The sequence below is a fragment of the Trematomus bernacchii genome, unplaced genomic scaffold, assembly GCF_902827165.1.
Source record: "Trematomus bernacchii unplaced genomic scaffold, fTreBer1.1, whole genome shotgun sequence".
NCBI lineage: Eukaryota > Metazoa > Chordata > Actinopteri > Perciformes > Nototheniidae > Trematomus > Trematomus bernacchii.
In genome coordinates this window covers 1,784,078-1,810,037 of record NW_022987648.1, presented here as the reverse complement: position 1 = coordinate 1,810,037, position 25,960 = coordinate 1,784,078, and the positions used below count along the sequence as shown (strand labels likewise).

At 41.4% G+C, this 25,960-nt stretch overlaps 1 protein-coding gene across 8 annotated transcripts in view; it reads left to right on the top strand.

Annotated features, from left to right (window-relative positions):
• Nucleotides 1-25,960, top strand: part of lrrfip1a (leucine rich repeat (in FLII) interacting protein 1a) — a 57,610-nt gene that overhangs the window by 8,080 nt on the left and 23,570 nt on the right. For 5 of the 8 annotated variants that reach the window (XM_034134152.1, XM_034134153.1, XM_034134154.1 and 2 more), the window contains exons 2-3: nucleotides 17,557-17,643; nucleotides 25,791-25,841. In XM_034134152.1, the coding sequence (XP_033990043.1) occupies nucleotides 17,557-17,643; nucleotides 25,791-25,841 (138 nt within the window). Of the gene's footprint in view, nucleotides 1-17,556; nucleotides 17,644-23,752; nucleotides 23,771-23,901; nucleotides 23,974-25,168; nucleotides 25,211-25,790; nucleotides 25,842-25,960 lie in introns of all 8 variants that reach the window. The other 3 variants (XM_034134151.1, XM_034134155.1, XM_034134159.1) reach the window with 2 other exon arrangements.

Below are 25,960 nucleotides of genomic sequence, written 5' to 3'. Positions count from 1 at the left end.
AAGATCTTTTCATACAATCATACGTATTGGGATTCATCTGGATGTGGACGTATGGACCGGAGGGAGAGGGTGACAAGCATAAGTTTCACTTTCCTTTTTTATTAAAATTCCAACTTTGGTCATGAAGAATATGTTTCTCTGTTGTCCCCGTTCATAAAGCATAAAACAACAGCATCAGAGCACGGTGCAGAGTCTCTAGATGAGTTTACAGTAGTCCCTCGTTCTTATTAAAACTCCATGTTGTAGTCCGCTGTATAGAAAACTGTAGTTTCCCCACAGCAGCAGACGCACATTCATGATGTCCGCTGGCGCATCATAAATACATATATGGTGAAAGTGCAGTCGGATTCTCTAAAGTACCGCAGTCTCTTCTCCTAAGTCCTTTTGAATTCTCCTATCCACTATCCCTTAACCCCGTGACGTTTCACACAGAGGTCAAGGGATATTGGATAGGAAAAGACGATAGGAGCAGATTTTTGGACAATTCGACTGCAACCCAGGTTTTTGGCACTTTCTGCATTAGATTCACTTTCCACACCCAGGGGTCGCCTCTAGGGCTAGTATGTATGTATATATGTATGTGTATATATATGTATGTATGTATGTATGTATATATATATATGTATATCTGCATTTCAAGCCCCGATAAGGTGAATTCTTATCGGGGCTTGAAATGCAGGACATTTCAAGTGGTCCCTTTTTTAATAGGGTGTCCGTGCTGGAACCTGTTTGATCGTCATGACATTATCAGCCAGGTTGGCCTTTGACAGTAATGCTATCAGAATTTGCTCCAGATCAGAAGGTCACAATTATAATCTAAGGAGAGATCCTTGTGCTGTAAATTAATACTTCAGAATGAGGTGTCATTTTGAATTTTACTAACAAATAATCAATTGTATTTTAGATCAACTTCTGTGTTTACCCTCAATCATTTGTACTATACTATTTTCCTTCAGCTCAGCCCACAGTATTTACTCTCTAGATTTCTGTTGATCATTTTTTTTGTCTGCATGTGTTTAAGGAGCCGTCTAAACTGGGGATTAAGTTGCCAGGTTGGTGCTGGGTAATTGTCAGAAGCTCAGTGAAACGTGGAAGAGAATTGAGTATTTGGAGTGGATTAGTCTGAGGCTGGCAGGCGGGGAAGAGGAAGCCCACCACACAATCCCCTTTTCATTCTTACAGTCATCTGGGGAAGCTAGAGAGCCACAGTCCCCCGTGCAGCCGCAGCAAAGTTCATCTTTAATGCTGGAGACACATTCACACAATGACAGCCAACAGGAACATCCTCACTGAATAAATCAGGAAGTTTTGTAACTGAACCCTTGTCCAATCTTAGCACTCCATTTCATTAGGATGTTTAAATGTACTGAAGGCATTTTGAGTGTCCTGCTCTTGCATCAGTCAAACGGCAGTGCCACCCAGAATGTGGCTGGAGCACACTGACACTTTCCAGTGAACACCCATTATGCCATGAAGCACTTAACCAAACAATTATTTGTGTATTTCCTGATACGTGTGTATATACACACACACCGCTGGCTTCGGTCTGATCGGCTGGCCTGACTCATGTCTCCTTAAAAGGAAGTGTGTTGGCTTCCTCTTGATGACATCATCACCAGCACAGCCCGTGCAGATTGTTATCTCAAACTCCTTCCTGTTTATTCACCACGGTGGAGTTTTTCCAAAGCTGAGGAAACGGAGGGGATTGGTGAGGGGCTGAGTTGAGGTATTACAATTGATCAAGTCAGGTACACACAAGGCAGGAATAAAGGTCTACAATTTGATGGCAAAGCTGACTGAGCCTCAGTGATGGTGCTACAAGGACCAAAATAAAGCAAATGGTCAAACACTGAAACATAGGGACCAGCACAGCAGTGGTGCAGTCATTCTTCACACTTAATAATAATAAATAGCAATATTTTTGAGAAAGGGTGACCCCCATTGATAATTATATTCATGCTATTCTGGGTTAGGGTCAGATAACCCTCACTAAACCTAACCCTAATTTAAATCTCTTTCAACTTGGCCTTGTTCAACCTGCTGCTATTGAATTTAAACTAACAAATGATAGCATGTTGGGTTTTAGATTGATGTATTATATTTTGGTAATATTAGCTACTCTTCCTTTCTCCCCTCCTGACCCTTAAGGCCCTGACACACCAAACTGACAAAGAACACGTCCCGACAGACCCGATTGTTGTGTCGCCTCACGTCTGCGTCTTGGCCAAAAAGTCGCACTGGAACACACCACAAAGACTTCAGCCGACGGCCAAGTAGCACGTGCAGGCACATGCGTGAGTGGCAATAACTCTCCTTACCAGCAAGCGGCGGTAGTGTGTATTCGGCATTCAAAAGAGGCAACAACCGGAAGACAGACTGCATGATATATACATACAACAAATAGCGTGCGTTCCATTTTCACTCTCGTCCATCACAGACTGTTTCACTTAACGACTTATCGAAAACATGTTTAGTGCGGTAATGGAAAATGAAAAATAATAGCCGTCTGTGTGTGCCTTCTTCACTTCCGTTTCGCTTCTCATGCACTGATTCGCTAAGCTGAACAGCCATTCAGAGTGATTTATTTTTGCCGACAGCCTCCCGATTCAACAAGTTGAAGGTGTCGTGTCTTGTCGGCACGGCCGAAAAGACACGACGGTGCTGGACACACCAATCTGAGTAGGGCGACAGGACGCTCATCGACGGCCAGACATCTATCGACGGCCGAAATCGGCCCGGTGTGTCCGGGCCTTTAGCTCTCTGACTTCTCAGCTTGAGGATGCTTTTGAGAATCAACACTTCAGAAGCAGTGCAGGCAGTGAGCTACTCCTCACAACTCCTTGCACTAAAAATACCGACATTTTGCCAGATTAACTCATGTAAAAGCTATTTCATCTGTATAGTTTATTTGATTAAGAAAGACTTGAAGAAACACATTCTAATCTGATAAGCCTCTTACAGTTTTGTTTATAATCACATGCCATAGAACATTATCTGCCACCAACCACACACACATACATAAGGAATGATAATGTACATATTCCTATTTATACCAAGGTCCATTATATTGCATACCATTCATTTGGTGCTCTTGTTAAAAAAGCAACTTAAAATATTTGCATTCAAGCACATTAGCAAGAAGAGCTCATTGTATAAATGCTATGTTTATTATAAATCCCAAATAGAAAAGAGATGGAAGTGCTAGCGTGGTGTGCAGTCTGAAAAGACAAGTTGGGCAGACTTCTGTGGAGAGTTGATTCCATCATCATCATTAGCGGCTTGAACATTAAAGAGGCTCGGCTTTATACACAGTTTTTAGAGTAGGGTGCTTCTCCTTCAATGCCCTTAAGGTCAGCACAGGCTCCTCAACCTAATATGAGGTCAACAGAGAAAATAAGTGGTGTAAATATCCTTCTCTATTAACATTTAGAAAGCCATGGCATAATCTGTGTGACTAAATAAACATGATGTGCACAAAATGGGTGGATCCCTGAAGTCACAGCCAGTCAGTCTCTTCTACTAACCCCATCAGTGAGTAAGACATGTAACCCCCCACGTTGTGTCTTCTCCTAGAGGTGAGGAGTAAACAGTATTTGTTTAAATGTGTGTGACCCCATGACAATCTAAATCATCTTTTGAAAATAAACATGTCACAGAAAATGTCCTTCTGCCACTGCTCTCCTGCTATTCACGCCACTTGCTTACTCCCATCATGCTTTAGTTGTAGTGAAATCTGCACTGTAAACTGTTGCTGCCTGAAGCACCACGTTACGGCTTCACGAAATCTCCTATTACTCCGACAAGGAAAAACAAAGAGGCCTCCACAGTGTGCCGCCATTTAAACAAGTGAGAAACATCTACCAAAATATCTCAAAGAATGCCCGTATACAGTATGCCACCCTCACTGTAGTAAGTATCTCTGGAAGAAAGGTGAGGGGATTGTGTATTTAACATAATTCACTGCTTTGATAAGAAGTCACTTTAATCTGGGCAAGAAACACTCTGTTTTGAATGTCAAGAAAATGAGGGAAAACTATTTTTTTAACAAAGTCTTCACTGTTTTAACCCAGCTAATCCATTGACTTCTATTTTTAGAGATCTCTGATGCATACCACTTGTTTTATTCCTGAGCCCACACACTTTCTAAGCAGTGTGTTTGCAGAGCTCAGAGCTGTGCCGCTGCTCTGTGTTTGTGGACCAGCCTGAGGTTTAGTTCCATGGCTCAGTGAGTGCAGGCAGGCAGGACTTTTTCCTTGAGGGAGCAGCAGTTAAAGGGTTTTAATGCAGAAGCAGGGCAAGAGTCATGCCACAAACGTTGCTGTCTCATGACTAAATATTCTAAATATTCTGTAGGCCTATAATTCATACAAATGTGAGTTGCTTTTGTGAATGTGAAGTCTTAACTATAGGCAGCACAACCAGAATAATCTTATAATTGTAGTTGAATAAGCCTTATTAAGGATGAATGGTTGGTGCCTTTTGGTGTGCAGTCATCCCTTTGGAAAGGAAGAATAAACTAAATGATTACATATTTAGTTTAGGCTTTATAGTTTGAAATTGAAGAGAAGAATGTGGGGAAGAACAACACTTAAATGCTTCATATCACTGACAGGATGATACTGCTACTACCAGCATGACAAAACAGCATCTCCTTATCAACTGAGCAAACTGATAAAGACCATGTGGAAAAGCAAACTAAACAAGAACAAACGTGATGCTTGAACGGAGTGGTCATTATCAATCATTAAAGCTAGAATACAAATGAAGGAGAAGTGAAAGAATATATTTCAGGTTTTGGCCTATCATGAAATATTGTCAATTGTATCTGCCCAAAAAAATCCAGTTTACATTGGTTGTATGCTTAATCACTTCACAAAGGCTGCTAAACTGTTTCCTTCAGTTTTTAAAGTGTTAGGGTTCATGCTGAATCATTTGGAAACAAATCTTAATTGATCCATTTCTGCTCCTTTTGATAGAAAGTTGTCCCCGGTTGACTCATGTCTGTGGCTTTAGTGTGCGGAAAGCGTTTGAGCAGCCACTCCCTTTGAGGCAACTATTTTAGCTTTATAAGGTTTGTTAAGAGGAAAGTAGCCTTTTTCCACGATGTCATCATAAACTTCCACTGCAGTCTTTGTGAATCCACCTAATGGTCCCTCCTCTTTTCAAATGCAGTCAAATCTCAAGCTGCTCAGAAATCACAGTTATTTCTGTTTGCTCTCTTTGTCCAGCCTGTCAGCGCTTGCGCTCATTAAAATTCCCAGAACATTTGGGCGGTTGAAGGCGGGTTCAGGGCGTGGGAATCCAGCCGACTGCAGACCGTCACCCAGGCTGGCATTTAGTTCTGAGGGAGGCCTTACAGTCAGTCTTTTTTGCTTTTTACTTATGTTTTGGACCTGTCTTTTCTTTTTTTTCAAAAAGGTTCGGGTTCTTTTATTTATTTATTTATTTTCTCCATTAAAAAAACCTGTTCTAACTGTTAACCGACACAAAATGAATCATCATATGTCTATTAGTTGTAATATTTAAACAGAGGGTCAGTAGTTATATTTTGTTGTATACCTCTCCTATCTCTGCCTTCTAGTCTCAAAAATATGAACTTGTATTCTGTTTCTCCTTTTTCCCATTTCATACGTTTTGATTTGAAAGATCCTTCCAATTAGATAGAGTTCATTAAGTTATTATGTTTGAACCAATTCCTTGTAACTGTAATAAAGAATGAAACTTTGAAGTATTTGTTTTAAAATCATTAAAATACATTTTAGCAGCATTAGGGGTGTAACGGTTCACAAACATTTCGGTTCGGTACGTACCTCGGTTTTTAGGTCACGGTTCGGTACGTTTTCGGTACAGCAGAAAAAATGATCACAAAACATAAAATATTTTTTAGGGTTTTTTAATTATTATTAAACTGTGAATAATGTATTCACTCAAATAAATACAAAATATAATCAAATAAACATTAAGGTGTAGCATTTCGATGAACTGAAATAATCTGTATTTTAACTACTGTACTAGTACCTAAGCAGCCAGCTTGACATTAGCACTTGCTTGCTTGTCATTGTATTTTCATGTTTTTTTTTAAGAAAAATGAACTTGTCCACATTGCTTGCCGAAAGGGCAGATCTGCTGGCACTAACAATGTCTCCTGCTGTGGAGAACACCCTCTCTCTCGGGACAGAGGTAGCAGATACAGCCAGCTAGCGCTTTGCTAACATGGCAACATAAGGATATTTGGCGTTTGTAATAGCTTTGGCTCGGTCTGAACTTTTTGCGAGTGGTGGAGGCTTAAATGCTAGTGGGAGTTGGGTTTGCACTTCAGTCATTTTTCTTTTGGTACCGGTGATATTCACGTTCGGGTGATGCCTTTTCAAATGAGTGTGCAAGTTTGATGTATTGCCAGTAGGGCTGCAACAAACGACTAATTTGATAATCGATTTAATCTATCGATTAATGAAACGATTAATCGACTATTCGGACTATTAAGCCTTGCACAATTTCTCAAACGCTCTTATTTAGCCATCAACTTTTAGATTTAGCTTGAGGTTGTTTTAGGCATGTGGAAACTAACAATGAAGACAATAAAGATGAATACTTGATTCAAAAATACTGATATTATTAAATTAACTAAACAAATTGTGAACAAAATTAACATTGCTTTTTATTTAAATTAAATAAATAATATTTCACATAAAAAGAAACCACAATGTTTTAACAAATCGTATTAAATAATGTGATAAAAGAAATGTAAACTAGGGATGTGCATCTCCATCACTGAGGCCGATACGATGCGCATCTCGATACGCTACCAACGATACGATACATTAACGATACCTTTGAAACACCAGGCGATGCGATACGATACGATTCACCCCTGTTGCGATACAGTTCGATACGATTTGATTCAACATTATGCGATACGGGACGATACGATGTGATTCAACACAATGCTAAATAATGATACAATTCAATATGGTACGACAGAGGATTTTGTTTTATTCCTTATATGCAGCAAATCATACATTAACAAAAAAGTGCTTCACATATTTGCTTCTCTCTACTAGTACTGCATATCCCATCATGCTGTTTCTTTTTTAACTTAAAAAACAAACACTTGGACCTTTCACAAACTGGCCTTTTCACAAGTGTAGTAGTGTTCTCTGTCTCCAGAGTACAGTTCAATGTTATAACACCTCACAGTTAAACAATTTAAGGATGCCCATGATTAACAATGTGCAAATAACAACTACCATAGTGCAATGCACATACAACTGCCAGCCTGATGTGCTTAACACTCATAGGCTAACTCACCAGTGAGCAGAAAGCAGTGGTTTCTATAGGAACAATAAAGAAAATAACCTTTCACAAACAGGTATTTCATAACTGCTTACAATTGTAAGGAAGACATTTAAACTATTATTGGCAGTCACAGTCTGTTGTAAACTAAACACCACTCTCTCTGACAGAACACCTCACTGAGTGATTGAACTCATATGTCTTACTTTCAGGTTTCTCTTTTCAGACGCAGACCCCATGTTGCCTCTATGTGCGTCGCTAAGTTCCTCGTACTACTTGTGTACTTTAAAGTGGCACGGCATCGTTTACAATTTGCGAGCGATTTTTCAAGTTGACCGTCTTTCTTGAAAAATTCGAAGTGTTGCCAAACGTTTGATTTGTAGGTATTTTTCGGTGCGCTGTGCTTCTCTTTCTCCTCGACTTCCATGTGTGTTGATAACTGAGACTCTCGGCCTCCGTAGTGGCGAAGCAAAGATCAAAGATCATCTCTGCTGAGTGCTGACAAGATGAGAGGATATTATATGAATGAATCATTTTTTTACCGATGCAAAGACGCTACAATCGATGCATCGCGAGTTCAACCCAAACTGTAGCCGATGTGCACTCTTTCAACCGGTGCACTCGCATCTTGAACGTTTATGCCGGTGCACCGATGCGAATCGGTGAATCTTAACATCCCTACTGTAAACAGAATAGCTGAAACTTTAACAAAATCAATAACTCAGTTACCTCTAATCATTAACAGAGACAGCTTCATCCCGCAGGCAATAAGACTGTTAAACAACTGAACTGCTGAAACAATTTCATAACATTCATCTGCTACTTAGTATTATTTATCTATTATCTAATATATCATTCCAATAACTTGTATAGAGACTCGTATTGCACTATTCCACTTTTTTCTTTTTGTATTACTAAAAGTAATACAAAAAGAAAAAAGTGGAATAGTGCAATAGTATATTTTAATAGTATATTTTAATATTGTTTTAATATTGTCTGCTTATCTGTATTATTGTGTTGCATTGTTGGAGAAGCCTGTGACCTAAGATTTTCAACGACATAATTACTCCGTAGCTTAGTTTGACAATAAAGAACCTTGAACCTTGAACCTTAACCCATGTTTGTATAATTTTGTTAACTCCGTGTGTTGCTAACGTGGAAGTTATTCGTGGATGGGGCTACAGCGCTACTAGAAAGACAGTCGAACCCAGTGCATTTCTCCGTTTGAATGTGGTGCACTTTTACAAGATGTTTAGACAAATTGCTCGTGTTACCGCCCTTACATGCTAAACTCTTATTGCACTATTGGCAACTAGCATTGTCCACCTCAAGACGGGTAACATTTAACCACACCTTGGAGCGCTTCTCTCCGCCATCCCCACAGTGTGTTGCATGCATGTAGCAGCCGCGTGTGTGTAAACTGCCCCGCCCCCTCGCACACAGACGGGGGAGAGAGAGATCTCGTCTGGATTGGAAAGATCGAAAATACATCATAGACGCATTTTTTTGTCTTTTTACATATTAGAAACAAGTTGGCAAAACTAAGACTGCGATATAATGTTTATGTAGCAATAATACATATGACATATTTTTTAAATGTCTCCAGTACCGATAAAAAGACCGTTAACGTTGGAGCTTCAGTGTTTCCCCTACCATTGTCTTGGAGGGGCGCTGCGCCCCGCCAATGGAGCCCCGCCAACGGAGCCCCGCCAAAGGAGCCCGGCCAACGGAGCCCCGCGCCACCCCTGAAATTCAAGGTGTTTAAAAAAAAAAACCCTAAGCCTTATATCTTTTTTTTTTTTTTTTATATATATATAGCACCAAATTGCAACTAATCTATATCTACTGTCACTTTTCACATTGAACATGTGCTCTTTTATTAAATAAACTAAACGCTTTCATTTGAAGTTGTGAGTTTAGTGTTTTTGACCCTAAGAAACACTGATGCATTAATCGATAACAATAATGCACAGCTCCTCTCTCTGCTCCAGAGGACTTCAAAAATATATATCAAATGCCAATTTGAACGCATCCCTGTGACCAGCTCTCATAGTATGCCTCTCGTCCAATGAAATGACTTGGTCGCTCTATGGCGCGTTGAACCCAATGGGAGCAAATTACACTGAATGCTGCGACGCAGCACCTGAGATTACTTCCAAAAAGTTGTTCACGTTCTCAATTGTTTACGTTTAACGTTATATTCGTTCGGTACACCGAAGGGCCCATACCGAATATTTTCGGTACGAATATGTATACCGTTACACCCCTAAGCAGCATTCGTTTACGACCATCTTGAAAATGGGACCTGTCATCTGGCTTCATAGCATAGCTCTCGCTTTATAAAACTGCAAGTCAGCGTTAGGAGGAAGGAGAACATACAGTATATTACGTAACACACGTATGTTTGAAATCGGCCGTCTTTTATGCTGTGAACGTTTTTCTTATTTTGTCAGCATTTAAACGATTTCAAAAGTGATTTCTGCATGAACTGGCTCAGCTCTCAGGAGAACCGGCACCCTGTTGAAACTGGGCTGAATTGGAAGAGTTTTATAGAACCTGAGACCATGTAGGTCAGTATAAATAGCAGCAGAGGAGGAGGGAAGGCTGTGTGATATTGGCCCATTTAGGTGCATCTTTCTGACTAAAGGTAGCTACGGTAGACCATGGGATGTTTAGGATTTTCATCACTTAGAGAAACTGACATAGAGGTGAATTTTGACTGAAAGAAGGTACTTTTCCAAAGTACACATGTTCTTTAAAACGGCCAACTTTTATTTATTGAAGTGACATGATGTTTGGACAGTATACTTCTTGGCGTTTGTTTTAACTTCTTTAGTAAAGCAGGTCGGAGTTTTATCCATCAAGTCAACTCAGGTGGTAAGTGATCAACCTCAGAAAATAATGCTGACATATCGTTACATGATGGAAGTAGTATAGCATTGGTCCCCAGGTGTGCAGATTCCTGTTGTTGAATACGCAGTCTCCCTGAAAAATAAATGACTGTTTGTACGAGTTCTGTTGTTTTCAGAGAAAAACATCAATTTTTCTGTAAGCCTATTTTTAAAATAGCCTGGATTTAAAAAAACGTGTTGTAGAATTTGACCCAACGTGAGTGTGTTTACAGCATACAACAGTACCACCCAGTAAAAAGGAATGCAGAAATGTGAAGGTGATGCAATAATTCACATTGCTCTGCTTTAAGTTAGGCAGGGCTTCTATGCTCGACATAAAGAACTAAAATGACTTACTGAGGCTACAATTTCAAAAATCAAATACTAATAATTAACAATCATTTTATCTAATACAACCTTGTACAAGAAAACATTTTCAAGTAATAGTAAATGCTCACTTTGCAGCCTTAACTAGCTTCACTTTTTATTGTCCACCTGTGTGGCACCAGTGCTTGTGACCAATATCCTGTAATAGCTTTGCAAACTAGTCAAGTAAATAATAATAATAATAATAATAATAATTAAAACTGCGGTCGCAGAAGTGCGCGCAGTGATGAGCGGGCCCTCGCGTCCGTGCGCCTGTCGGGGAGGGCAACTGGTCGTCCCGGCGTCAAGCAGACGCGTGCGAGTCCTCCGAAATGAGCCGTTTGTCATTTCTATAATTTTCACGTCCCAGAATCCCAGGTCCTCCGGCAGCGACCCGGAAACGGCGCGACGTGTCGAAGGAAAACAAATTTCTCTAAAGGCTCGTCGAGGATCGATTATCGAGCAGGCTGTCTGGAGGAGCCGTAACCGAGGATACACTGATTTAGAGGAGAGAGGAGTGTCTTTGGAGGAGCTATAACCGAGGGTACACTGATGTAGAGGAGAGAGGAGTGTCTCTGGAGGAGCTATAACCGAGGGTACACTGATGTATTCTCCGGAGTCGATTTCAGCCAACAGTGATGTTTAAAAGACGCGTGACGCATGGCTGGACTTATGTCAACGAAGCACAGCTCTGCAAACTGTTCCCGTTGTGATTATAAGTTATTTAAGATGATCAAATGTGCATCAGACTTTCTGCCCTTTACCGTTTGTTTACTCACTAATCACATCTCCCCTGGATGTTAGGCTATTTATTAGTTTCATACAACTGCTTTCATTGTGACGCGATGTTTACTGTGAGAACAGCTGCTGAGGTCAGTGCAGAAAGCAGAACAGTGTGTATAATATATATCGCTCAATAATATATGTAACAGGCCTACATTTCACACTTTATTTGTAGGCTTTAGGAGGTATCTACAAATAAACAGTAGGGTTAGGGTTATGGAGTGTATAGGTGTCTGTTGTAATGAATATGCCGCCAGCAAAGGGCGTTGTTGGACAAACAGTAGGTGAGTGTTTGTGTGTCTGTTTGTGTGTGTGTGTGTGAGAGTTGATGTGCCGGGCAGACAGGCGGGTCTCAGTAGGTTAAGGTAGTATCTGGCATATAAATGGTCAAAAATGGTACGAGCTCCTTGTTCAAGCGAGGGACTATTCCTTCGCAATGTAGCATCACATTGGATATGCGCTTAAGTTGCCCTAGATTGGAATTTTTCCGATCATTTCCCTATGACGAATTAGCAAAAATGTGCTTAAAATGCATGAAAAACGCAGATTTTTCAAAATGGCCGACTTTCTGGGGGGCGGGGCTAATGAAAAGCAATTTGAAATATGTGTGCAATCATAATAGCAATGTGTATACAGCGTTTCGTGAATATGGGAAAAACTATATGCGAGCAGTTTGGAGCAATTTGCGACATGTAAATCATCAAAAATGGTGTATTCGCTGTTAGCTTACGACCTCCACGAGTGATTTTTCAAAAATGTGCTCCGCAATTAAGTATCATATTGGATAGGGGCTGAACTTGTCCTGGACTGGAATTTTTCCGATCATTCCCCTAGGAGGAGTTCGCAAGAATGTGCTTAAAATGCATTAAAAAAAAGCACATTATTCAAAATGGCCGACTTTCTCGGGGGCGGGGCTAATGGAAGCAAATTAGTAATATGTCCGCAATTCCATGAGGAATGTGTGTGCCAAAATTCGTGAAGTTCTGAGAAACTATGTGACTACCACAAAATAGGGGGCGCTAGTGAGCAGTTTTTTTGAGAAATTAGGTTGTTTTTTTTTCATTCTCGAAAAGGTTGTGGGCTTTGACGTGTGTCCCAAGTTTTGCGTTCCGAAGCACATTTTAGCACATCGCCATGAAAAAAAAAGTACAGGCCACGCCCACATTTGTCATTCGTTGCAACACTTTAAATATAAGTTCATACTCACCCCCAGAGTATGTCTAAAAAATTAAAAAATTATTTCGTCCATCAATTCTTGAGTTATACATTTGTCATGTTTTTGGCGCCCCCTATAGTCCAAAAAGAAAATTACTTTTTGTGCCTATTCCCCAATACAGAATGAACCTTACCACTGAAATGTGCGTTTTTTGGATACATTGTTGATGAGTTATGAGCATTTCTATCTAAGCCCCGCCTTTTTGCGAGTACGTTTTGATTCATGGCGGCAATATTTATTGTGTTAACATGCTCATTTTCTACGGTAATGTGTCTGACCCTCCAACGATGCTGTATACTAAGTTTGGTGTTGAAAAACAAAAAATTGAAATTTAAGTGAATATTTAACTGTTTTTAAAATTATGCTAATTAAAAATAAGTGTGCAAAATGTCAGGTCATTTGGAGTTACGGTGCGACTTTGTACATCTTTCCAAAAATGGAAATGGCCATAGGTGGCGCTAGAGAGCATGTTGGACAATTTGAACACATTGACTCCAAAATATTGAATTTTTCACCGATCCTGGAATCCGTGCAAAATTATACAACTTTTGAAGCATCCTAAAGCCCTCAAAAACAGGATACCGAAATGGAATAATAAGAATAATACCTAGGATAACAATAGGTTCCTCGCACTTCGTGCTAGGACGCCGTTGGGTCCTAGTGCTCCGTGCTCGGGCCCTAATAATTAGTGCTGGCCTAAGATTACACATTTTTCTGCGATTTAATTATTCAATAATAAATTCCAAAGTAGTGTATTGCATTTTTATTTTAAAGGACACCTATCATGCTATATCTAAATGATATATTGTAGGGCCATACCTATATAAGGTATATTTATACGTTTCTGTTTTCAAAATACCAAACAGATCATGCATTTTAGCCATGCCTCATTTCGCTCTATGTGCTGCTATGTCTACGGGGCTGATTCTGTGAGCTGCAGCTGACCACGCCCCCCTGCAGGAGAGGGGGAGCTGTGCTCTGATCAAGTCAAGAGGGGAAGAAAAAAAGATCTCCGTCCTCTGTGTTTTATTATATTATTATTATAGGCCTATAGACAGGGGTGCACATAACTGGTACGCAGGTGGCAACAATCTGAAATGCGTACTGTCACTTGTGTCACAAAGCGCATTTGCGTACCGACGTAAATGTGAAACTTTTCCAGAAGGCGGTTAGTTCACCGGACGACAGAGTCGGTCTCCGTGTGCACAGACAGGGCTGCTGTTAACGTCGGGCTGTACAGCAGCCCTGTGCTAAAACAGCTGATCACAAAGTTCACAAAGTTCACACGCTCCGCGGTCACAAAGCTCTGTACTCTACTACCACCACCCCCCACCCACCCCCCCCGTTGACATTCGCGAAGTGCTGTACTCCACTGACGCTACGGTTCCAAATAACTCAACTCCTCCGTCTGAAGAGATGTCAAATGTCCATGTCAGAGTTCTGTACCTTCCTCCATGTTTCTGGCCCCGCCACTTCTTTCTGTTTCCGTTCATGTGAGTGCTGCAGCAGTCTTAGACCCGCCCCAAATGCTCTCATTGGTTGAGACGCGTGATGACGCCAATCCTGATCAACGTCCCGCCCCTCCTGTGACCCATGGTCTGTTTGTATGTGTATTCAGAGCCAGTGAGGAACGACGATTAAATGATTCTCGGCGTTAATTAATTAATGCGTTAACATGATAATAACGCGTTAACTTGCCCAGCCCTAATAATAATAATATGTTACCCATTCTTAAACATAATCTATATGTTGGGATATACTGTATGTCTTATGTCTTATGTGAGATTGATCATTCGACCTCACTAAACCAACCTGAGTCAAGTTGCTCTCCATTAAATGATATACAATATTTCTGTTGCGTAGTGTCTGCCAGTGTTGGGTCTGAACGGAAATATTTGAAATGCCATCGTAATAAGAATATTACTTGCGCTTAATAAACATATGAAAGTGTGTTCAGTTTGACCTTTCCACTCTACTTTCTACTGTAAAAAATGTAAAACCTTTAAAAATCAAAGATTGTGTTTAAATTCAATATGACTGGCTTGTGTTTGTGTGCTTGCACTTTTTGCACTGTATTGTGTGGCCTTGTATGTGCTACTGTAATACGTACCCATTGGCCACCTAAATTAAAAACGACAGTACAAATATTTGCCAATTACTTCCACCCCAAATTGGTGTATCGACTAAACATTTTTTTAAATATCAAATGTTTTCTCTTTCCTTTTATATGAAGCAAGTCAAAAAGGTATTGTATAAGTGAATGTGAACCCTTGAAAATGTAAAAGAGTAAAAGCTCTTGACCTCTGAACTTGTTGAATTGCGTCAGTGAGAATCAGTCCTCCATCGTCGTCAGAGCAAAGTAGCCATGGGAGCTTTCCAAGAGCTGTATTTTTTGCTGCTGGAGGCCAAAACACTGATGTCATGTGGCTGCACTCACTGCTGCTTTGTCACTCAGAGGGTCATAAAAGATACAATGTGTTTTAAGAGAGAGACCCTCAGTGCAGATGCGTAGGATCAGCAAAAGCATCAGATTTAAAGAGCTTTTCTTGTGTTTGCCTGAAAGCCCTGGGTACAAATGTTAAGAATTCCAAGGAAAATGGGCAATCATTGACTGACTGACTGAGAGGAAATGCCATTTAAGGAGTCAGTGAGTGAGCCACGGGGAACAGCAATCAGTAAGAGCTATTTCTAGAGAACCTCCTTCATCTCTGGACTGTTTCAAAGAGCTTTGTGTGACTTTTTATTTTAAGGAATAGTTTAAGGATTGATAAGTTAAGTGTTTACTGAGGACAACATTCTCTTTTTTATGGATTTCCTCCTGCTACAAATAGATAGAATTGGAGGGATGTAACCCTCTTTAATGGTCACACATGCAGAGCACACAGCACATACATTGAAATGTGTTCTCTGCATTTAACCCATCCTAGTACCAGAAGCAGTGGGCAGCTATTGTACAGCGCCCGGGGAGCTATGGGGGTGGGGGGGTGTCCGGTGCCTTGCTCAAGGGCATCACGGCAGGGCCCATGAGGGGAACTGGGCGCATTTCCACCATGGCGCGGTTTAAGCGTGCCGTGTCGTGCCGGGCCCGTTTTTGGTTGCGTTTCCACTATGCCTAGTTCCGGCCCGGGGCTACTTTTTCACCTTTTTTCTGGCCCGACAAAATCGTGATTCTATCGGGGCCAACAAACAGGCTGAGTCAGGCTGAGTTTGCTAGAGAGAGAATCGCTGGCAAGGGGGCTACAACTACAACAAGATGAACATATTTGACCGTGATTTAATTGTAATACACGTTTCAAAATGATGCCGAAGTAACAACATACTGATAAAGTAATGTTAGTAAAAACCATGAATTAATGCTTTGACAAGTCTGCAGGCGAAAAACCTTTTAAAATGCGCGTTGTCTAAATGGAGATCGGCTAAGCTAATGCAATATATGCTCCGACCGTCCACACTCACAACAACGGCCTATACAGACATAAATAAACCAGCGACTGTATTCGCCATGACACAGACAGTCTGTGGTTTGTACTTGTTTAACTTTTGTCTAGTTTCTGACCTGTCAGTGGCACATACACCACAAATAACTTAAGTGATCATACCATGAGGTGCACCTGGTCTCATGATTCGGCTTAGGTTGCATGGATTGGTCAGTAACATACAGTATACTCAGACTTTGTGGTAATAAAGGAGGGCAGCACGTCTCCACATTACCAGGACTGCCCGCCAAACATAATATGACATAAAACACACAAACATGTCAAATGTGAACGTAGGAACATTTTGATAAGTATGGCAATATGGCAATATATATATGCTGAATGATATAGGGGAAACACTGTGTATATATGCATACAAGGTTATTTTCTAAAGTGACAACTGTTATAGCTCTTCTTTGATGTAGTCTTTACCCAGTCATTGTATCAACATTACTGATAATATTCATCAAAAAAGTTATTTTCTCCAGATCTAACATGGAGAATTAATTATCTCCAACAGCAATTTGTATTAAGTGAACAAATACCAAGAGTAAAATTAAACATTGATCTTTGGTGGGTTTTTTGTCTTCTTTGGTTTCTTGAGCAGGAAATGTTCCCTTTTATTTTTTATATTTCCTGACAAAGCTGTTAATTAGTTAATAAGTTATTTGAATGGTGGGTTTTTGTGCCTGTGAACATTCTTTCCTTTGAAACGGACTCCTTCTTTTCTTTGTCAGTGTTTTCCTGTGACGTGGTCATGGTGAGTGACATTGGGGAAATGCATTAGTGCGAGGGTGGGAGGGATTACAGAGACCCGGCCTAGAGGACAACACACTGCACCCACACAGTGTGTACCACAAAGCTGAGGAAGGAAATGCTTACACACACAGTCTGCAGCACACACTCACACAGCACATGCTCTGAGAGGTCCTTTTAAGGGAAAGGCCCAGGCTCATGAACGAGCGCTGAGTGGAGCACAGGGAACGCCTTTAAATACAGAAATATAAATACATATGCACATTTACACATTGTTGTATCTGCACGTCTACATGGGTCTTCTACTAATAAATACAGTCGTCCACCACATCTGTTCACTGTTTATAGGACACTTCGAAGAATTGGAGGATGAAACCCTCTTTAATGGTCACACCTACATGCACACAGCACACACAGTGACATTTGACCTCTGCATTTAACCCATCCTAGTACTAGGAGCAGTGAACTTGATATTCTGTGTTTATAGACTTGTCCTATTACTCATTTGAACATGCTATGTTTACTGTAAAACCTGCACCTATTGGTTTAAGGGTACATGTAGTCTGCCGGATAGTAACTGATGTATGGTGCCCTTACTTTACAGCAATTAACCGCTAAATGTTTTCTATGAATCCTGTCGAGGAACTTGACTTCTGCTCTCACGCACGTTCAGCATTTCCACATGTTTGAGACTTAGGTCCAGCTAAATTGGAAACTGTCTCACATCTCTATTTTCTCCCTCTCTGTTCCATCTCTTTCTCTATCTGCTCCTCAGGCCGAGGCCAGGCTGGCAGCGAAGAGGGCGGCCCGGGCAGAGGCCAGAGAGATCCGCATGAAGGAGCTGGAGAGACAACAGAAAGAGGTACAGGTCCAGAAGTCACATTTAGAATACAGGAGACCAGTATGTCTACCTGCAGAAGGCATCAGTCATTTAGCTGAGTAGCATATGTTGGCATGAGTTGTATCCATCTATCACTCCATGTCTGGAAGAGTTTTCTATGTGTCTGGATATTACAGCTTAACATTGAGGGAGGGCCGTTGATCGTGTGTGTGTGTGTGTGTGTGTGTGTGTGTGTGTGTGTGTGTGTGTGTGTGTGTGTGTGTGTGTGTGTGTGTGGTGTGTGTGTGTGTGTGTGTGTGTGTGTGTGTGTGTGTGTGTGTGTGTGTGTGTGTGTGTGTGTGTGTGTGTGTGTGTGTGTGTGTGTGTGTGTGTGTGTGTGTGTGTGTGTGTGTGTGTGTGTGTGTGTGTGTGTGTGTGTGTGTGGTGTGTGTGTTGTGTGTGTGTGTGTGTGTGTGTGTGTGGTGTGTGTGTGTGTGTGTGTGTGTGTGTGTGTGTGTGTGTGTGTGTGTGTGTGTGTGTGTGTGTGTGTGTGTGTTTTGGGGGGAAGTGTGTGTGTGTTTTGGGGGGGAAGTGTGTGTGTGTGTGTTTTGGGGGGAAGTGTGTGTGTGTGTGTTTTGGGGGGAAGTGAAGTGTGTGTGTGTGTGTTTTGGGGGGAAGTGAAGTGTGTGTGTGTTGGGGGAGTAAAGCTTTTTCTAGCTCACTTTTCTTAGCCTTTGGTAATCCCCCCCTCTCCCATCTGACATGTTGACCTGTCTCAATTGAATCCTTAAAGGTTACTTATTGCTGAGTCCAGAGATGATTTGGAAGTAAAGTCCCCTGCAACTGTGATCACATGTCACCCTTTTGGGCCTTGAACTTAAATGACCTTGAAACTTCCTAAAGGTTGTCTTGTTGAAGACTCAATTAAGATATAGTTAGTAGATAAGATGGCTATAACCAAAAACAATCCTAAAACAGCCAAACCCTTTAATATCAAGGTACTTCATTGCATTATTTCAAAATACTGCCGTTGGATGTACAGCATTGCTCACAATGGCAGAATGCAAACATAGACATGACATATCTGCGATTTCATAAAATGTTTTCTCACCAGCCCATCCCTGTTCCCTCGTTCCTTAAAGATCACTGCTTTACGTGTCGTTATAGCAAACCCCTTTTCCCATTAAGCTATTCTGGGATATTCATTACTCCAGCAGCACTCAATTATTCAGCAATCAAAACACAGGTGGGGAGCCAACAACATTCTTCACGCGCACACAGACACAGACAACACGTGCACACACAAATACACCATCATACGCACAGGATTAGGGCTCACTGTTAAGTAGAGTCTGGTCAGGGTCAGTGTGTGTGTGCGCGTGTATGTGCTTTAAACCTTTTAGCCGGGTTCTAAAGTAGCTTAGCAGGTTGTCCTCCTCAGTCCAGCCTACAGCGAGACGTTGTTGTTGCCGTGCTGTTTCCATGAGCGATGGGTTGCTGCACTCACATCCACCTTCAGGACTTTAGGATGTCTTCTCCCATGCTGAAGACTGCTAACGGTGGATTATTGGCTGTATAGCAGCAAACAAGAGCCGTGTGGTTCCCTCCATTGTGCTGCTCAAACCTTTATGCATGGCCGTGGTGTTACCTGCTGACTGCTGAAGGATGCAACCTTTCCTTATACCCTGAAGGCAGCAGGACGGCTGGGCGTCGGCTGGCAGGGAGGGGGCTTAGGGCCGCCCTCAGCGGGCGCCCAGGGACCCCTCCCTTCACTAAGGGCAGCTCGGTGAGTGTAAAGGAAAGGGTGCAAACTGAGTAACTTGTGAAGGTGCCCTGGCTCTCCTGCTAATTGGTCGTCCAGACATGTAATTGGAGAAAAGTAAGCAGACAAGAGCCCTCCAGTCATTTATTGATCTGTTCTCACTGTGCAATGTTTTTGACACATTATGCCGTTTTACATTTTCATTGTCACATTTTAAATTGTCATTAGAAGTGGAAAACAACAAATGTAGATTTCGGATTATGGCATCTTTTCTAGGTCAAAGGTCATAACGGAGTCAGAGCCGATGTTGCACCGATCGTAGCCATGAATTTGTATGTGTTTACTGCTAGTGCACAGATAGTTTGTGGCTTTAATAATGCAACATTAAGGATATCGTAAGCAGAAATAATGTGAATCTGGTGCACCACAGCGCTCATTGTAGGTTATTTTAAATAAGTCTGTCCTCTACAACTCGTGAACTCTGCCTGGAAGATGACGGGGTATGGCATATTATTTGAGTGTGCTGCATTGCAGTGGGCACCAGTGCCAGCTAGGCCTGTCACGATAATTAATTTTGTTGGACGATGACTTTTCCCGGAAATTATTGCGATAAACGATAATATTGTCAGTACCTTTGTAAGACCATTTTAGACCACTGACATAATGATAATATATAATAATAATTCAAGTACATCCTTTTTTATTGAACATTCAACATTACAAATGAAATGTGAAATAATATTTAAATATATAAATTATATATAATAAATAAAACAAATAAATTAAATTATAAAAAATGTATTGAATAAATCATACACAACCAAAACAATAAATTAAATAGACTCAGGCTGGAAAACAGAGCTCTCTTGTGGCCAAAACACGCAATTGCATTTGTCAAAATGCAGTAGTAAAAAATGTTTTTTAAAAATAAAGTAAGTCGGGAAGGTGGGCCTCTCCATCTCCAGCTGCCTTGTTTGCTCCCAGCTGGGAAAACGGAATGGGGTGGTTGTGTTCCAGGTGCAGTTTAAGGTTGGTCGTATTGCTAGCTTTTGTTGCTACCTTTTTAAAACAAATGCGACACATCGCCCGGCTCATTCAAGTCCGTAGGTTCGCCTCGTTGATTTGGCTTAAATGCAAAATATTCCCACACCGGAGATGTGGAGTTAGGTTTTGCAACCAATTCCATTTAACTTCAAATTCCCCTCGAGTAAGTCACACGTTGTCTCCTGCTTGTCTCTATATTATTCATTTGGCTGCTACACTGTTGCACGCAGAGTGTCCTGACCTGGCTGTGTGTGAGCCCCGCCCCTCACAGCGCGGCCGGGCCGGTAGAGTGGTCTCTGCCGGCCCGGCACGCTGTGTCTGGCTAAAATGCTGGTCACATCCTTATGTAAACAAACACGCATCTAAACGGCAATTTATCGAGGTCAGAACAGTTATCGAGTTCCTTTTTATTTATCGTACGATAAGTCAATTAATTGCGTATCGCGACAGGCCAGCTGAGTTCATGCACTCTCATCTCCACTGAAGTCTACAGGTGGGCAGCAGGCCGTCCTCACACTGATTATCTAGGAGTTGTGTTGTTCCCAAAGTGATGCAGTGGACGCAGAGGGCAGTGTGGGTCGATTTTTGGAAGACAGAATTACACGGCAGGCAATCCGTGCTTTGGGCAAGCTTACAAGGGAGACAGTGGTAGTAAATCTGGATTAGAGTACTGAACCCATGTGATGGAAAGTGCAGCAGTAGGCTGGGGTGTGTTGGATCTGCTCGGCGGAGGTATCAGGACAAGGTCAAAGAGACGTTGCCCTTTTTCTAAATAAACAGGGTTGTGTTTTGTCATCAGCGTAAGGAGCTGTGGCACATTTCTACTGCTCAGTCAGACAGTGATTTGAATATGAAGTGCAAACATTACAGCTGAAGGGCAGAGGTGTTCACAGTGTGGACATTTATATCGACATTTTTCTCGTAAACAATGTTTCCATGTCTGTTAACAGCATGAGTAGGATTAACTGTATGACAACGACTATGGTGAATAACATTCTGTATACAAATAAATATAGCACATCCCCACATGAGACAGCTACGTGTTGACTTGCTGACTCGGAGTGATACACTGTCCTCCCTGGGTCCAGTCCACAGACCTCTCCTTACAGCTAAAACTGTGGTGATTGGAGTTTAGAATCACCGCTCAATTTTACACGCAGTACTGATGCGGAAATGTTTAGAATAATACACAAGAAGAATAGAATTGCAAATTTGATGTAATGTTGGAATGAAAATGTCTCTTTGAATCTGAATATTTCACGCAATACAATTGTGCTCTAGCTCTGCATCTGTAAAGTAAATGCAAAGAGTAGTCGAGTGCTTGGTGACCACAAAGTGCCCAACCAAGAAATACTCCGGCTCATAAGCCGTCCCTCTGCTGAGCTAACTGGCTGCGCGTCATACTGCTCAGTAGGATTCATTTTCCCGGTATATATATGTTCTGTCTTTTAGAATCAGCACGACATCCAGGGAAATCCTGTCAAATGTACTTTAAGTTATAGCTTTAGACACAGTCAAAACACATTGGTCGTGAAGCAACACTAAATGCATCAACCTATGGCATCGTCATTTTATTTAAAATAAGACTTCATACTCTGTTAGCGTTCTGTCTGCTGGTGCGAGCCTTTCGTAATAGTATCATAATGTTGGATATATAATAATGATGTCCTAATTAACAGAACTTTTCTGATTTGATCATTTCCAACATTGTGCTACATGGGTAAAAGCCAATACAGTCGGTTTAATATAGAACCATCCCAGCAGCCTCTGTGGCATGCTTAATTTGCAAACTGCAAAATAACCCATGTTTAAGATCAGGCCGACCTACACTGACGGTATAATAGTTGAATATGTGGGCCAAGCGCTAGTTCATGCGGAAAGCATATGCATATTTCTGTAGAGACATAAAATAACTTTTTGTAAAGAACTCCATACTTCTGTCAGGATTATGTTGTACCTGTTAGTCTATTTGGTTTACACTGACAACATAACTTGTTTTTCCAGTTTTCTCGTTCATATTTTTCTTGGGAAACGGAAAGTAGTTTGAATGTGTGTTCTTGGGAATTTGATTCACTGCACTGACATGAGTGCTATCAAACCTGTCATCTAATGGCGCATTTCCACTGCAGGGCCTCGCACGGCTTAGTACGGTATAGTTAGGCCTTGGTAGGCCAGGCTCCCTTTATGCTGCGTTTCTATTACAGTTTAGGAACTGGGGTAGTAACTATAGTAACGCAGTGTAGGCGGAGCCGTGACGTCATCTTCAATGCGAAACACAAAACCAACATCAGCCGTTAGCTGTTAGCCCTCAGAGCTCACAGCTCCTCATATCTGTTCAGAAACTAGACAAAAGTTAAACAAGTACAAACCACAGACTGTCTGTGTCATGGTGAATACAGTCGCTGCTTTATTTATGTCTGTATAGGCCGTTGTTGTGAGTGTGGACGGTCGGAGCATATACTGCGTTAGCTTAGCCGATCTCCATTCAGAAAACATGCATTTTAAAAGGTTTTTCGCCTGCCGTCTGTCTGCAGACTTGTCAAAGCATTAATTCATGGCTTTTACTAACTGGTATCAGTATGTTGTTACTTCGGCATCATTTTGAAACGTGTATTACAATTAAATCACGGTCAAATATGTTCATCTTGTTGTAGTTGCCAGCGATTCTCTCACTAGTTTAGCATACTCAGCCCGGTTGTTGGCCCGGAAAGAACCTCGATTTTGGAGAGCCAGAAAACTGTGAAAAAGTACCCGCTAGCCGGAACTACGCCAAGTGGAAACGCAACCAAAAACGGGCTGGGCACGGCACGCTTAAACCGTGCTCCGCGCTGTAGTGGAAATGTGCCATAACACTCTGCAGCAAAGGCAATCGGTGTATTACCCAACAATTAAAAACATGTTTTGGTTGGCAAGTTTGGGCTTCCTCTGGATATTGTTCACTTTGTCTGAATGTAAGCTCAGCTCACCTCCTTATTCTGTTCTGCATTTCCTGGCACTGCTTTCTGCCACTGATTCACACCTAAAGAACCATGGGAAACGCCTGGTGACCCAGTCTGCAGATCTCTAGTGAACTCCATGTGTTCTGGGGTCACTTTCTGTTGGTCCTGATGTGCAGTGGGGTACTGAACATTCCTGAGCTCCTCTCATTAGCAGAACACTTCCTCTGTACTTGTCATGCATGCCGTCTGTCTTTATCCGTCACATATTGCAGCTGCCTGCTTTTTGTTTAGATTTCATATCTTTCTTCATCAAATATTATTTCTAAAGCTGATTTATCATTTCTTTCCCCTTTTTTCATGTTTGATATCCTCCGATCTTTCTCCTCTACATCTCGTCGGTGTGTAGATCTTTCAGGTGCAGAAGGTAGGCCTCCTCTTGCTCAGTCCCACCTCGGACATCATTGTGGCGTGTGCTTCAGATCCTGCCGAAGTAAAGGAAGTGTGTTACCTGTGTTCTGTTTTCTGAGCTGTCCTCCCTCATGTCCTGTCTCTCAGAAATATTATGGCTTGAACACCAAAGTAGACGACCGATCGGACAGCAAATGGGGAGATATTGAACAATGGATGGTACAGTTACTGTGCGCTGATGACATCACTAAAACCTAACACTACGCATGTTTTCTTTATTTTTGCCTGCCTGTCTGACGGAGGCTTTTGTAGTGTGCAGTCTGCAGCTGAATTTCAGATCATTCCTGTTGAGCCTTTTTACAAAATATGGGATTATAAAGAGTCAAAGCTTGGCCATTAATGATAATCCACTTATTCAAAGAAGCGGGGTGCCTGTGTGGCTCAGAGTCAGTCTGACCATCTGCCCCTCTGCTGTGACACTGCATGGGATTTACTGAGTTCAATGACCACTTTAGACACTGTCCCAGACCCTCAGAGGTTTAAACACTGTAGAGTGTGACCTGTAGGCTCACTAACTGCATTGTGTGGACTTGTTGTTGTCGTTTACTAAAGAAACTCACTGAGTGCATGTTGCAATGGGAGGTTTGTTTCTGAATGACTGGCTCAGTGAGGGTTTCAGGGATGTGCACGTCTGATTATGTGTGCTCCATTATCAAGTAAAAAGTGATCTTGATTTGTTTAATGCAGGAATTGTGCAAATCTGTTGAAATGAACAAAAAGCAGGTGATGTATGCTAGTGTTTGCTAACATTGATTTGTTTAGTATGGTCTGCAATGCTGGAGACACATATATTAGGGCTGTATTAAGCAGCTAAAAAGCTTTTCTCATAATGTTGACATTTTAAATCAACATGTCTATGCTGCAATGTTTTTTTTCTTTTTTGCAGATACATTAGGTTACACTAATATTATTAAAATATATATTATTATATTAAGTTATGCTTATTAAAGGAAGTAGTTTCACTGAAAACATTGATTTGATCTGAAGAATCCCTTAATTCAAATTGAGATAGTTTTTTACTTTTTGGGGAAATCTTCAATAGAAGCTGAACAAATTTAAAAAAGGACATGCAGTTCAGCCCACCAAATCTTCATTCTATCTGAGGAATGAAGAATCATCTGGGCCATAATAAACCCACTGTCATAACATCAGGGTCCTAAATGAAATGTTTAAGCAATGTTTGGGCTGGTTGAAATCATGCTACTTTTTGATGGAGTGAACTCTGGACCTGACTGACCTCAGAGTCATGGACCCTCCTTCATCGGTCTCATTGATCTCTGACATCTCTCTCCTCTTCTTCACCCTTCATCTCCTCTCTTCTCCACCTACCCCCCCCCCCCCCTACCTCGTCCAGGAGGACAGTGAGAGATGCTCACGTTCTTCACGGATACACACGGTTTGTAGCACTCCCTCTCCCTTTCCATCTCCTCATGCTTTTCCCTTGCAATGTGTCCTCCACCACTCGGAAAACGTTACATTGAAATATTAATCCTGAAGACCATAGGCAGGATCTAATGTGGCCTCAGTTTAATCCATGTATGGTGTGTGTATGTGCACACACCATACATACTCGTATAATGGCTGTGAGTAGAAATAGTAGAGTTGAAATATTTTTGTTAACAAGAGAAACTATGCTGAAAAAAGAGAAGGAGATAACTGTGCTGTATTAACAGGTACAGACTCAACAATTCTCTGTTATACAGCTTTTATTTGAAAATGAGCTGTATTCAAGCCTTGAGGTATGTTATAGTCATTTTTTAGATTCAATGATTCATGTTTTCCTTAAAAGACTTTTTTTATTTGGTTTTGTGAGAATTTTGTAAATTACGAAGTTACCACTGTTATTTGAACCATTTGTCATTGCAGCAGGAGACGTCCTGTCATAATCCACTCATCACTCTCACCTAATGTTGACCCTGACATGGGGACCCTTTTCCTGAACCCTAACCCTCCTCTCATTGTGTCCCCTCTCACAGCTGTCTGACGACGATGAGCGGATGTCAGTGGGGAGCCGGAGCAGTGTCAGGGTCAGTATCACTCAAACTGCATTTAGATCCAAATACTTTATTTAAATATCTGTCTGTACTATGTAACTTTACATGAAACTGTCAGTGTGGGTGGCACCGTATACTGATCCTGACGTTGT